Source organism: Aethina tumida, chromosome 6 (assembly GCF_024364675.1).
Source record: "Aethina tumida isolate Nest 87 chromosome 6, icAetTumi1.1, whole genome shotgun sequence".
NCBI lineage: Eukaryota > Metazoa > Arthropoda > Insecta > Coleoptera > Nitidulidae > Aethina > Aethina tumida.
The window spans coordinates 12,687,854-12,702,263 of NC_065440.1; the positions used below are offsets into that span (position 1 = coordinate 12,687,854).

A 14,410-nucleotide genomic window follows, 5' to 3' on the forward strand; every position below is an offset into this window, starting at 1 on the left:
ATTATCTGATAATTTATTTAAAATATTTATAATTAAGTAAAACATCTAAATTAATTCAAGATATTTAACAAATGATATTTAATAAAATAAAAAAAATAAATAATAAACAAAATTTTATAAATATTAAATTTACAAAATTATTAAATTTATTAAAAGTTTAAATTAAATCAAAATAAAATTTATTTTTATAATTTCAACTCATATATTTTATGGAAAACATTTAAAGCAACTCAATTAAATGTTTATGATCTTAAATGTGACAATTAATTCAATTTTTCAATATATTTGAAAATAAAAATTAAGTATTAATATTTTAAAAATGGATTATAAAAAACATAAAATTTAAATATTTATAAAATAAAACATATTAATGAATTCAGATGAAAGTAACAATTAAAATAGTATTAAATAATATTTATTCAAATAAAAAACATTTTCTTAATTTAAGTTTTTATAATTATAAAAAATTAATAAACAGACAAATTTAAATTTATAAAATTTTATAAATGTCAAATTTATATAAACAATAAACTGTATGTAAATTAACAAAAAACAAAAGGACAAACTTATCAACAAATTTGAATTCTACCAAAATAAATAAATTTTTATAATTTCAATCCTTATTGTTTTATAAAAAACAATTAAAAACAACTAAATTAAATTTTATAATTTTAAATATAATAATTAAGATAAAATTTTAAATTTATTTGAAAATAACATTATACATTAATTAATTAAGCAATAAAATGTATTAATATTATAATTATATTAAAGTTTATAATATCCAATTATTTTATGAATTTATTAACATTTATTATTTTTTGTTAATTTGTTATTTATAAAATTATTTTATTTTCTAATATTATAAAAATCTTAATCTTATAAAATATTTTTTCATTTAAAATTATCTTAACATTATTATAAAAAAATTATTAATTCAATTTTTTATGACTATAAGGATTTAATTTATTTTTATAAATTATTTTATTATGGTAAAATTTAAATTTATCCTTCTTTTAATTTTTACGAATATATATCACACAGATAATTTTTATTTTTTATATAAATTTGTCATTTACGTAATTAATTAAATTTAACTTTGCCTTAATTTTAATAAAAGTCATATTAATATTTATTTAAATTATATAAACTGAAAATATTTCTATTTTAGTAAATATTAAATATGCAATAAATAATTTGTATTTATTTATTGCATATGAACATTTTTAGTTGTTTTTTAAAATATAAAAATATTTATTTAATATTAAAATTTATATTTAGTTGTGTTTTTTAAATATTTTTTTTTTAATTTTATTTTCAATTAAATAAATTGAATTTAATAGTTATCATTTAAAATTATTATACAAAATTTAATTAGTTTAGTTTTTTATTATTTTCAAATTTTAATAGTAAAAAAAAATATGTCCGCAATACAGAAATATAAAAATTAGTAAATTTAAATATATAAAAATATTATAAATAAATAAATGAATAAATATTATAAATAAATGGTTAAAAAATACAGCAATACTTATATTAAAGATATTATTATCATATTTTTACTTATTTATTCAATTAAATTTATTAATTCAAAATTATTTATAATTTGATTTTTCAAATATTCGTAAATAATTTATTTATTCGTATTTTATTTTAACAATACTATTTTATAATTTTATAAAATATTTTAATAAATTGTACTTCTTATTATATAAATTTTGTTATCAAATTTTTTAATTACTCTAATTTTTTTCTACTCAATTTTTATTTATGTAAATATACCAATTTAAAATTATTTATAATTTTTTGATATTTTTTAGTAATTTATTTAATAGACCTATTTTATACCAACAATGTGTTTATATATTTTAAATATTTATTTTTTATAATTTTATTTTCAATTAAATAAATTGAATTTAATGATTAACATTTAAAATTATTATACAAAAATGAATTAATTAAATTAAAACATAAATATTTTATTATTAATAATATAAATTAATTTATTTTAAATACATTTAGATAAATAATGGATAAGAAATAATATTGTTTTTTCTAATATTTGCCATATTTGAGAAAGAATTTGAAACTTTGTGTCAAACTAGAAACGTTAAAAAATAAATATTTACATTTCCCCAATCAAAATCAAAGGAAACACAAAACTTTCGTTACATCAGTCGATGGCAAAGCAAAACAAATCGTCCGGCCTTTGTTCACCGAAACAATATTCCCGTCGGTCCGAACACCGACACTCCACAAACGTTAAACAACGAGAAAAAAAAATAAATCATAACGAAACAAACGAACCAAATCATCCGGAAGATTTTCCTCTCCGGCGTCGTTCAATTAAGCGTCGCCGAAGCCGTCACGCGATCGCGAAAAACCGTTCCGACGGCCGTTTTGGTACCGCTGACGACGAAGGAAAATCGACGCGACGCGGCCCCCATGACGACGCCCTGCCGGAACACACAGAATCAGTGCAGGAGGCAGCGTCGCGACGCCGACACCTCCGCCGTCACGCCGCGCCGCTCTCGATCCGACGTTGCTCAGGTAATGGCAGGTGAGTTTTTTTTTTTTCATTTCCTTCAAGTAATTTGTCCTTTGAGCCCTTTCCTGCTCTTCTCCGTGGGAGCACAACCATCTCCTGAAGTCGAGGATGAACAAAAACAAGGAGTCCCTTTTAAAAAGGACCGATGCTTGACTTTGTTTTATGTTCTGGTGTTAATATTTATTGCAATAATTAAATATACACGATTGTCTATGTCGTGACGTTTGTGAAATAGTAAAAATAGTGTTTAATGTTGCACTAAAATTTAATATTAAAAGTGTTTTTAAGTGTGTTGGAATGATAAAACGGCAAAACCATTTAGTTGCACTCAAAATTGCTTAAATGTTTATTTTAAAGTGAGTGTTTTCGTCTTTGGCTTGTAGATTTAATATTCATAAATAAAATGCAAATTTCAGTGAGTTAGTAAGTAAAACAATTTTTTGAATGAATTTGATCCTATACACATTTTATCTTTAATAAAATTCATATCAATTATAAAACATAAAATTATATAAAACATAATTTTATGTCATTACTATCTTTTCCATTCGTCTATTGTACATTAAAATTTAAAATAGATAATTTTATTATTATTATTATTATTATTAATATTATATTTTAAATAAATTGTTATTATATATTTTATTGTTTTAAGAAAATTATTTAAAAACAACTAAATTAAGTATAACAATAAAATTTAATGTTTTTAATTTATTTGAAAATAAAAATTAATTATTATTTCTAAAATAAAACTCATAATAAACTTGTATATTTATTTAAAATGTTTTTAATAATAAAAAGCGACAAAATGAAATATTTATAATATTAAACATATTATTAATTATTCAAATCATTTAGGTGAAAGTAAAAATTAAGTGGTATTAAGAAATATTTATTATAGTATAATTGTTTTATTAATTTAAGTTTGGATAATTGTAAAAAATTAATTAAGTAGTTTTACTACCTTTTCTACTCATTTATTGTACATAAAAATTTAAAATAGTTTATTTTTTTTTAAATAATATATTTAAATATATTATTATTATTATATTTTAAATGAATTGATATTATATATATATATATATATATATATATATATATATATATATATATATATTAATTTTTTTTTATTATTTTTTTTTTTGATTATTTTATATATATTTTATTATATGATATTCATTAATATAATTAAAAAAACATATTTTAAAATAATATTATATAATTAATATTATATAATTAAAAAAATTTTATAAATTAAAAGCATCTAAATATTTAAATTATTTAAATAAATTATCAATAATTTTAAAATATAAAATAAATGAATACAAAAAAAAATAATGGCAGTAAAAAATATATTTTTATATATTTAATAGCATAATCTCATAAAATGTATTATAATTAAAATCCATTAGAATATTTTTATAAAAATTAAAAATTGTATAATATTAAAAAATATAAAAATTTTATTGTCAAATTGTCTGATTATCATTATTTTTCTGAATTTTTGTTTTTCATTTATTTAAATTTACTAATTTAAAGGTATTTAAATATATTCTTTTTTTAACTATTCATTTTATTAATTACATATTCATATTTTTTTCTATTTTGTAATTAATTTATAAAATTAAAAAATGTTTAATTTTATTATCAAATTTTTTAACTGTTTTCAGTATTCCGTTATTTTTTAATTATTTAATTGTACTAATCATTTAAATGTTAATATATACTATTCTATTATTTAATTATAATTTTCGTTAAGAAATTTTTTCATTTATTAATTTTGTAATTTCTTAAATAATTTATAACAATCAATCAATTTAGACGTAATTTTAAAATCCTTCATAAATATTTTATTAATTATATTAAATATTTTATTATATTTTTACAATTTATTATATTTAAAATATGTATACATTTTTTATTGAATTATTTATTAAATATTTATTTATTTATTTATTTATTTAAATGAATGTATTTTTTTGTTAATTTAAATTATTAATTTAATTTTAATATTTAAAATGTTTTTTTTTTTATTGAATCTTTTAAATATTATTATTTTCCTGTATTGATTTATTTTTGTTTTATTTATTTAAGTACCTATTTAAAATTATTTTATTATAAATATTAATTTAAATTTAAATAAATTATTAATTAAAAATTTATTCACATGTTACACACACTTTTTAATAAATATTTTTTATAAATTTAATGTTAAATATGTTTACAATTCTGTTAACTTTAATTTTTTATTTATGTAATTGTTTATATTGTTTTTAATCTTTTATTATAACCTTAAAATGCTTTAAATAATAAATAATGTACACATATTTTTATTTTTAATTACGAATATATTGAAATACGTACATTGATTAACAACTTTGTTTAAATATTTTAATTCGAAAATATTTTTCTATAATGAATTTTATTTGTTTTAATTATTTCATGTTAATTTTGTTAAATATTTGTTTAATTAAATTTAAATACATTAGTTCGCATGATCACGTTTATTTAAATTTTCAATCATTTCATTAAATGATTAATGAATATTTAATTAATAGAATGTTTAAGAGATATAATAAATATTTTGTATATAAAATTTTTAATTCAATTTTATCATATGCTTTCCATTTATAAATTAAATTATTTATTTAATATTTATGTAATAATAGGAATATTAAAAACATTTTGAATTTATAAAGTGTATACATTTTTTTAATTTTTATTTTTATCGTTTATTTTCACCATTTTTAAAGATGTTACAATATATTAATTTATGTAATCCATGTTAAACATTTCAGTTACTATTTTTTAAAAGTTTTAATTAAAAATATAATAATTAAAAAATTAATACATTTATTATACCCCATACTATAATATTTTATTAATTACCATATTCAGTGTGTCCATTAAAATGTTTAATAAGGTAATTAGTAATTGAAAATCGTTAATTAATTTTATAAACATTTATATTACCCTATAAAATAATTTTTTTATTAATTGAGGATCCATAACTTTCTAAATGTCTAAATATTTGAAATATTTCTAAGGTGTTTACATTTCTTTAGCTTAAAATAATTTTAATATTACATTTTTTAATAGAGTTTCCACATTGTTTATGGTAATTATTTCCACTCTGCGTACGTTGTCTATCTACACACTTTGATTAATAGTAGAAACTACCCCTGCAAAATCGTTTATCGCAGTTGCGTGATCAGAGCTATTTTCTGCTGGAAATCCAGGTGTAAATACATATAACATATCGATCCGCACAACAATGATATCACTTCAGTTATTTAATTTATTAATCCAAAAACAAACAGCAGGTTCTTTTTTATCAAACAAACACCAGTAATTAAAACGAAGGGATTAACGGGCGCAACAAGTTTTACTGACCACCATTTTTGCAGGCAATAGTAACACGTTCAAACAAGTGTCACCATCATCTAATTCGTTTACAGACTAAGCGGCAGTAAAAACAGGAGCTTCCACCCGAAAAATGGACCAATGCTCGTCACAAGAGTACGTTTCTGGGTGTTGGCGTTCCTCCTGTTCGTCTATTTAGCCGGCGTCCTCATCCTGTCCGCCGTCACCTTCCACGATCCGGGATCCGGCGCCGGAAACTCCAAGGTACGTAACCGAAGCCGTAACTGAATTCAATCAGGCACGCCCACGAGATCCGTCAGACCTGTTTGTTGCCGGGATTAAAATCCTGAGCGTCGCGGCAAATTATGTAAATAGGTTCAAACAATCTCGCCTTTTTACTGTGCCCATCAAAGCGGGACGATTTGCATTTTACAATGTACGAGTCGGGTTGTTTCGGAGGGTGCATCTGTGACACTCCTTTGTAATGCTGAAATTATTTATAATGAATAATAAATGAAAGTTGAGATTGGGACTGATAAGCCACGCCCTTCATATGCGCAATGAACCTATGCGCACACTATTCAAACAACCTCTAAATTGTTGTGAAGTCTTTTTCTTAAGGACTTCTATTGTCTTAAATGTCTTAATTTGTTTCGTCTTCAGTACCTCCAGTCACTTTCAAGCTAGTCATTGTAAAGTTGAATGAAATGATGACTGAAATAATGAATGAACTTATTAATGAGCTAATAAATGAAGTAATGACTGACATAAGGAATGAAAAGATGAATGAAATTAGTAAAGAAATGATTAAGGTACGTCCTTCGTATGTGCAACAACCCTACACACATACAATTCCAATGTAGCTTCAGACGACCTCTAAATTGTTCAGAAGTCTTTTTCTTAAGCACTTCTATTGACATTAATGTCTCAATTTGTTTCGTCTGCAGTATCTCCAGTCACTTTCAAGCTAGTCAATATAAAGTTGAATGAAATGATGACTGAAATAATGAATGAACTGATAAATGAAGTAATGCATGAAACATGGCCTGAAAAGATGAATGAAATGAGTAAAGAAATGGTTAAGCCACGTCCTTCGTAAGTCTTTATGTAAGGCTTCTGTTGTCTTAAGTATTTTAATATGTTTCGTCTACAGCCACTTTCCAGCTAATGATTGTAAATTGAAAGAAATGGCTGATACAGCTGCAGTTAACAAAAAGCTTTTTAGTTGGAGTCTAGAAATATAAAATATCTAACATGTTGTTCTGAGTTTAGGGCACGGATTATACACTTCACGCTTCCAGACTGAAACACTTCGAGTACGCTGTTCCCGGTTTCAGACCGCCCTTGAAACGCTCGAAGATCCAATGGTGCGGCAACTTACAATACTTCGATCCTCCTAGAAGCCCCATAGCATTGGCCTCGTTCCCTGGAAGCGGCAACACTTGGTTGCGCTACCTCTTGCAACAATCCACTGGTACTACTTAGTTCTATAGATAATAAAATTGTGCTAAAACGTTTTTCCTGTAAGGTATATACACAGGATCAGTATACAAAGACTACGGCCTACTGAAGAACGGTTTTCCTGCCGAGAGCGTCACCAATGGTTCAGTACTTGTGGTGAAGACGCACGAATGGGGACCAACTGCCCGATCTAAGTTCGCCAAAGCAATTCTACTAATCAGGACACCGGGTGCGGCCATACAGGCCGAGTTCAACCGTCAAAGTGGCGGTCACATCGGCTTCGCCTCCCCCGACCGCTATAAAAGAACCAAGGGGAAATGTACGTCGGTACTACTTTGCCTAGAACCCCTTGAACACATTTGTGCGTTACAGATTGGCAACAGTTCGTGACGGACAAGCTCCAAGGCTGGAAACTCATGAACCTGGACTGGCTGTACAACTTCACCGGTCCCACGCACGTGATCTTCTACGAGCAGCTGGTGGAGAACACGGAGCACACCCTACGCTCCATACTGGAGTTCATGGAGGTACCCATCCAGCCCCGTTTCAAATGCGCCGTCGAACGCAAGGAGGGCATCTACCGCAGGAAGAAACGGGTGCTGAACTTCGACCCGTACACGGCCAAGATGAAGAAGATGCTGGAGGAGGTGCGGACGACCGTCTACGATGCGATCTACAGCTTCGCATCTCCGGCCCCGATGAGATGATGGCGCCCGTTGGAATTACACGCATGACAATAACTCGAATCGTAAAAAAGGGTAAATTGCGAGCAATGTTTTTCTTATTGATTTGTTTTTGTGTATGAGGGAGGGATTGGGGTTTAGTGAATTTAGGTTTTAGGATGTTTCGTTTCACATCGAACTCACATAATCATGTTGTCGTTTTTAGTTTTACTAGACAGGGTAAATCAGGTCGTGTTGTATTTCGGGTACTGTTAACGTGACTGGGCCACGTTGATTGTTTTTGAAGGTGCGATAAAACAACTCTCGATAGAAATGAAGTAGGTTAGTGTTAGATAATTTTACACACCGATTATTGTTTGCCAAAAAGTTTCTTATTGTGTGGTAGAAACGTATGAACTCGGTGATAATTTTATTTGTCGGTGTTTTCGTATTAAAACAGTACAAGTTTTGTTGTAAGTTACTTCTAGATCTTTTTATACGGTTTATATTGCTGTGTACTTTTGCGCAGACTTTTTACACTACAGACATTTCCTATACTTTGTGATTTACTTTTTCTTGTTACATAATAACAAATACAGATTTTAAACAATGTACGTTCTTTATTTCTACCTTCTAAACATGTCAATCAATATGATTATTTTACTCAGAGAAGATGATGCTGAGCAGCTCCAGAATCTTCTCCATTACTTCTTGGGGAAGCTCTACTCTTACATATCATTTTTTATAGTTTGGTTAGCACAAAAATAGTAAGTTAATTTTGTCATTGGCCAAATGAGGTGACACATCAAATAATAATCCTTAAATATGATAAAAAAAACGATTAATTGTTTATTTCTACTGAATATTGCCTTTTATAAGCCTTGTTTCTGGCTGTGTCTCTTAAGATGTAGATGTTTCATCAATATCTGGAACCACCTTAGAGTAACATCCAGTTACATTTATTTGGGAACTGATTGCCATTTGAATTATTCACCTGAGTACAAATCTAATCTCTTTTATATTCTTTCTACTTTGCTAAATGTTGAAGCAAACTAGAAAAAGGATTTAAAAGGTTATATTTGAGCTGCTCAGGTCTTCTAGCAATGAAAGTACTTTATGAAGCAGTTCCTAATATATTTCCATTGGTTTTTTTATTCTCCTCCTAAAACTAATTAGTAAATACTGGAAAAATTATATACAAAAGTATCATGATAACTTGTTTATACAGGGAGATCTCCGAAACGTCAAAATCAATCAGAAACTTCTGCCTACTTGGTACTATTTAAGCAGCTTAGTCCTTCTTATAAGGGTTCAAAGTATTACTGGTATCTTAGGAAACTATCTATCTATTATGGACGTAAATCACCTGGGACATTAATTATTCAATTATTTATATAGTAATCATCATGTTCCTGTGAATAAATAACCTATTAGTATATGTATCTTAATGATTAATCCAAAGAACTTTAGTATATATTTTACATTAAATTATTTCATTGTCCCAAAGAGATATTTTACTTACCTTAAGTTTAGCTTCTAAAATTGTAAAACAAAAAGGGTGGGTGTAAAATTTATTCAAACTACATTTATTTATTCATTCATTATCAAATTACAGTCTGGGGTTACAAAGGGTGTGACTGCCACGTCCAAATTAGACGTACAGACATAAATTGACAACTCGAATACAATCTCCAATAATTGATTACAAAATAAAAACAGGGGATTCATATTAAGTGTAAATTAAAAAATGTACAATTAAAAACATTACAAGATATACAATAATTCACCATAAATACGGAACAACGTTCCATATTAACACAGTTAAAAATGTGTGTACAAACAATCAACCTCCCCTCAAGCTTTTACCTCAATAATTGCTGGTATTATATCCCAGATAGAACGCCAACAACAATTGTGGTAAAAACTCGGAGGCAGGTTGATTTTAATAAAATACAAACTGACTTAAGTACGTACAAAATAGGGAAGCTCGTAAAATTCCATTAATCTCATAATTCCATCGTTATCAACGTTCTAAGCTAATTTGGCAAATTTAAAACAGACACAGTACTATTTAATAATTAGGACTGTGCTTTTACCAACACTTACATTTATTTATATTCGTTCAGTACATTTAATATAGTTACTTACAGCCATATAATGGAATGTTAAAAACTATTTGATTAGGGCTTGTTTTGGCACGTAACAGATGTGTTACAGAAACAATGACAAAAATCGTGTAAATTGCGATAACACAAGGTAAATAAGCTTTGTTTTTTAATATTTGGCCTATTAGTGATGTCTTAAACAATTAATAAAATGAACATTAAACAACAGTTTCAAATAAAAGATAATCAAATAAAACAGTCTAGGTAAAAATGTGTTTTTGACTAGCTTTGCAGGCGCAAACATGTTAATTAGCCAGATTACAATATAAACAAAAAAGCGTGAAAACTTAATAAAACAATAGCAAAACGACCGACACAATTGCATAAATACGGACCGGGACCGACACAAACATTCACACGCATCAAATGTTCGAGTGTATCTTCTGCTGCACCATGTCCAACAGTATGTCGGAGTACTGTTCCATGATCGTGATCACCGAGTGTCGACTGGTCGAACCTTTGGCCGCCAGATCGTTCAGCTTTTTGACCGTGTCGGTCTGGTTCACGTCGATGTTGCTGTTCGTTTGCTTCACGTCGGAGAAGAGGCAGTCGTGGAATATCCTGTGGGTGCGGATTATGGATTGGCGCACGCGTTCCATCTGTCCCTGTGCGCCCGCGTTCTGCTCCAGGTCCGGCTCCTGCGCCAGGCTGTTGTACAGCTTCACCACGTTCTCGGCCGCCTTGCTCAGCTGCTGGACCGTGTCCTCGCACAGTTGGTTCGAAACTAAAGAGGAAAACAATGATAAATTTACCGGATTTACTTTGGGGAGGACAGCGAATTGTGTTTACTGACATGCTGCATCTTGACTAAAGCGTTGAATCAGAGACTACAATTAGTCTTTTGTGCTTAAAATCGAAAAGCTCTGCTAGAAATGTCACAGGCATGCAAGCAACACTTACTTTCGATAGACGACAAATCTAAGCTCTCGATCGACATTAAATCGTCGTTCGTTAGTGTGTCGTCAAAGTGAATTGTATGGCGTGAGGCTACAACAAAGAAACGTGGCACGTGATTTCGAATTAATTAATTGTGGCAACCTGAAAAATTCACTGAAAAAGCCACAGAAAACGTGTACAACGTGAACGACGACACAATTTACATTGATTGGTTGTTAGATTAGTTTATTACCTAAATTGTCAGTGCCAGCGTGGCCTTGTGGAATATCTGAGTAATGGAACTAAAAAATATTTGGTAATTATACATACTACTGAGGCAGTGAAACCTCCAGTTGGAATTACAACGGAATGTCCAACTTTCGGAATAATTATCAAATATTTCAAGTATAAAATCGTTCAGTGAATTTGTTCAGTGTTCTAAAGATGTATTATTACTATTACACTGGTTTAAAATATATATATTTATGATAACAGTGTTTATTATAATTATTATTATTATTAGTAAATCTGAGATGTTAAGGTTGATACCTTTGGACTTGTCTTTATTGTTCAGTGCCTTCCGGTGAATCACCGAGTTGTCGAAGTTGCCGCTTCGGTTCCTGGGCGGCGCCACCGGCTTCTTACTCTCCAAATCGTCGTCAGATGTCGACATGTTTTCCACGCCCACCGTGCTCAAATTGCCTACAAAAACCAAACGTTAGCCCCGAAACAAACACAACCTCCAGTTAAGTTAATCAACAGGGATTAGACACCACGTTAAAAATGCGACATACTAGTGGAGTAAGACTGTTTCTTCCTGCTGCTGCTGAGCTTGTTGTTGCCCGCGTTGTTGATCTTGTTGTGCGAGCTGATGGTGGGCCGCATCAGCCTCGATATCTTCTTGTCCTGGCTGTCGTTGTCCGAGTCCGACGCGTTGAGCACGGTCGTCGACCGGCTGCGCGTTATCGACGTGTTCTTCTCGTATCGAGACTTGGTCCGGGTCACCGTCGTCTGGTTCTTTTTACCTGAAACTGGCATCCCCCCAACAGGCCCGGGTTAGTTGTGATGCGAACGAGGTGCGGAAGCGTCCGGCTTCCGCCCGTGTTAAACATTCAAACTAACGTTAGTCAAAAGTAAATAGTATGATTAACGCATGCGCACACCAACAAAATGTGGTTCTTGATGAAAGCATTCCCGCCACCGTACACCGGTTTCGTCTTACCGTTGTCGAGCTTGCGGTTGGGCAGCACGGCGCTGGGCATGCTCAGATCGACCAGGCTGCAGGAACGGCGCAGGCTCGAGTCCTCGCGCTCGTCGTCGTCCACGTACACTGAAAAAACCATGCAGAAACACGAGAGAATTTCGATGGTGGGGGGGTGGGGGTGTGGCGACGGTTTATCGAGGGCGGGAACGATGTGTGAAATGGGACTGCGGCCGTGTTTGTTACTGTCAGTTTTCGACGTCCTTGGGTCTTACCTTGGAGACTCTTGGAGGAGACTTTGTGCTTATTTACAGTAAAATTCTCTAAAACTGTCGTGCTCAGATAAAAAAAATACAGGAAAAACTGAAATTAAACTGTAGTTTTGATATTTACAAATTGAATTAATATTATTTTTATTTAAATGTGTAAATAAGACTATATCGCCAGTTATCTTACTGAAAACACAATTTTTAAAATGAGTATGAGTCATCTTGTATTTAGTTATAAAAAACTGTAACTATTTATAAGGCAAGTTTTACCAAGATAATCTGCGATATACTGACAACAAAAGACATAATTTTTAAAATGATAAATATGTCTTATCTTAGTCATTAATTATAAAAACCATATACCTAACTATGAGTTATATTTTACCAAGATACTCTGTGATTTACAGATAACAGGAGACATAACTTTTAGGATGGTAAATATAACTTATCTCAAATAAATGTTTATAAAAATACTATAACTATTTATGAGGTACGTTTTATCAAGATAACCACTGATTTAGAACCAAGAAATGACATAATTTTTAAAATGATAAATGTGACTTCTCTTATATCATTAGTTATAAAAATTATATAACTAATTATGAGTTAAATTTTACCAAGATACTCTGTGATTTATAGATAAGAGGAGACATAATTTTTAGAATGGTAAGTGTAACTTATTTCATATGAATAGTTATAAAAATACTATAACTATTTATGAGGTAAGTTTTACCAAGATAACCAGTGATTTAGAACGAAAAAATAACATAATTTTTAAAATGATAAATGTGACTTCTCTTATATCATTAGTTATAAAAATTATATAACTAATTATGAGTCAAATTTTACCAATATACTCTGTGATTTACAGATAACAGGAGACATAATTTTTAGAATGGTAAATATAACTCACTTAATATGAATAGTTATAAAAATAGTATAACTATTTATGAGGTAAGTTTTACCAACATAACCAGTGATTTAGAGCCAAGAAATGACATAATTTTTAAAATAATAAATGTGACCTCTTATATCATTAGTTATAAAAATTATATAACTAATTATGAGTTAAATTTTACCAAGATACTCTGTGATTTACAAATAACAGGAGACATAACTTTTAGAATGGTAAGTATAATTTATTTTATGTGAATAGTTATAAAAATACTATAACTATTTATGAGGTAAGTTTTACCAAGATAACCAGTGATTTAGAACCAAGAAATGACATAATTTACTTCTTATATCATTAGTTATAAAAATTGTATAACTAATTATGAGTTAAATTTTACAGAAATGATTTACAGAAAACAAAAGACATATTTATTAGAATGGTATGACATGTAATTTAGAATTAAGAGATGACATAATTTGTATAATGATAAATGGACGCTTATATTATTAGCTATAAAAATTAAATAACTAATTATGAGTTAAATTTTTCCAAGATTCTGTCATAAGAGAAGACATACAATTTTTAAAATGGTAAGTATTCCTTACCTTATATCAATAGTTATAAAAATACTAACTATTCATTAGGTAAGTTTTACTAAGATATTTATAGTAAGAGTAGACATACATTTTTTAAAATGTCAAGAAAATTAGTTAAAATCTTTGGTAATGAAAATATTGTAAGTAATATAATATGTAATGTAATATGATATTATTGAGTATTTTTTTATCTAAGCACGTCAGGACAGTCTATAATTTCTAATTACTCGTTCACTAAACAGTAACGAACACAAAACCAGGCTACCCTCTAACAAAGCTAATAAAATCATCGTTACCTTCCAGTCCTGATAACGCAAAGCATATAAATAAATAAATAATAAAAAAAATAACAACAAACGCCAAAACCATGCACT

General features: G+C 28.4%; 2 protein-coding genes across 14 annotated transcripts in view; one reads left to right on the top strand and one right to left on the bottom strand.

The window, feature by feature from the left end:
- Positions 1 to 2,475: 2,475 nt before the first annotated feature.
- Positions 2,476 to 8,644, top strand: LOC109607754 (WSCD family member AAEL009094). 3 transcript variants are annotated; one of them, XM_020024226.2, is made up of 5 exons: positions 2,476 to 2,560; positions 6,007 to 6,175; positions 7,184 to 7,385; positions 7,440 to 7,691; positions 7,745 to 8,644. In XM_020024226.2, the coding sequence occupies exons 2-5, from the start codon at positions 6,053 to 6,055 to the stop codon at positions 8,077 to 8,079; spliced, it is 912 nt and encodes a 303-aa protein (XP_019879785.1). In that variant the 5' UTR covers positions 2,476 to 2,560; positions 6,007 to 6,052; the 3' UTR covers positions 8,080 to 8,644. The 3 variants fall into 3 exon arrangements, with proteins under 3 accessions (XP_019879785.1, XP_049824524.1, XP_049824525.1); XM_049968567.1 differs by having other exon boundaries at positions 2,506 to 2,550; XM_049968568.1 differs by lacking the exon at positions 2,476 to 2,560 and adding an exon at positions 2,957 to 2,971.
- Positions 8,645 to 9,599: 955 nt separating this feature from the next.
- The window catches only part of LOC109605430 (mitogen-activated protein kinase-binding protein 1), a 75,819-nt gene continuing 71,008 nt past the window's right edge, over positions 9,600 to 14,410 (bottom strand). For 5 of the 11 annotated variants that reach the window (XM_049968972.1, XM_049968975.1, XM_049968970.1 and 2 more), the window contains 5 exons: positions 12,298 to 12,405; positions 11,870 to 12,106; positions 11,625 to 11,777; positions 11,100 to 11,186; positions 9,600 to 10,923 (listed from right to left, as the gene is read on the bottom strand). In XM_049968972.1, the coding sequence (XP_049824929.1) occupies positions 10,562 to 10,923; positions 11,100 to 11,186; positions 11,625 to 11,777; positions 11,870 to 12,106; positions 12,298 to 12,405 (947 nt within the window). In that variant the 3' untranslated portion in view covers positions 9,600 to 10,561. Of the gene's footprint in view, positions 10,924 to 11,099; positions 11,187 to 11,624; positions 11,778 to 11,869; positions 12,107 to 12,297; positions 12,408 to 14,410 lie in introns of those variants that run through there. The other 6 variants (XR_007548438.1, XR_007548436.1, XM_049968976.1 and 3 more) reach the window with 5 other exon arrangements.

Coding starts and splice junctions, on each gene's coding strand:
- LOC109607754 (XM_020024226.2), top strand. CDS start 6,053: ATGCTCGTCACAAGAGTACGTTTCTGGGTGTTGGCGTTCCTCCTGTTC. Junction 6,176..7,183: donor CCGGCGCCGGAAACTCCAAG/GTACGTAACCGA, acceptor TTCTGAGTTTAG/GGCACGGATTATACACTTCA. Junction 7,692..7,744: donor TAAAAGAACCAAGGGGAAAT/GTACGTCGGTAC, acceptor TGTGCGTTACAG/ATTGGCAACAGTTCGTGACG.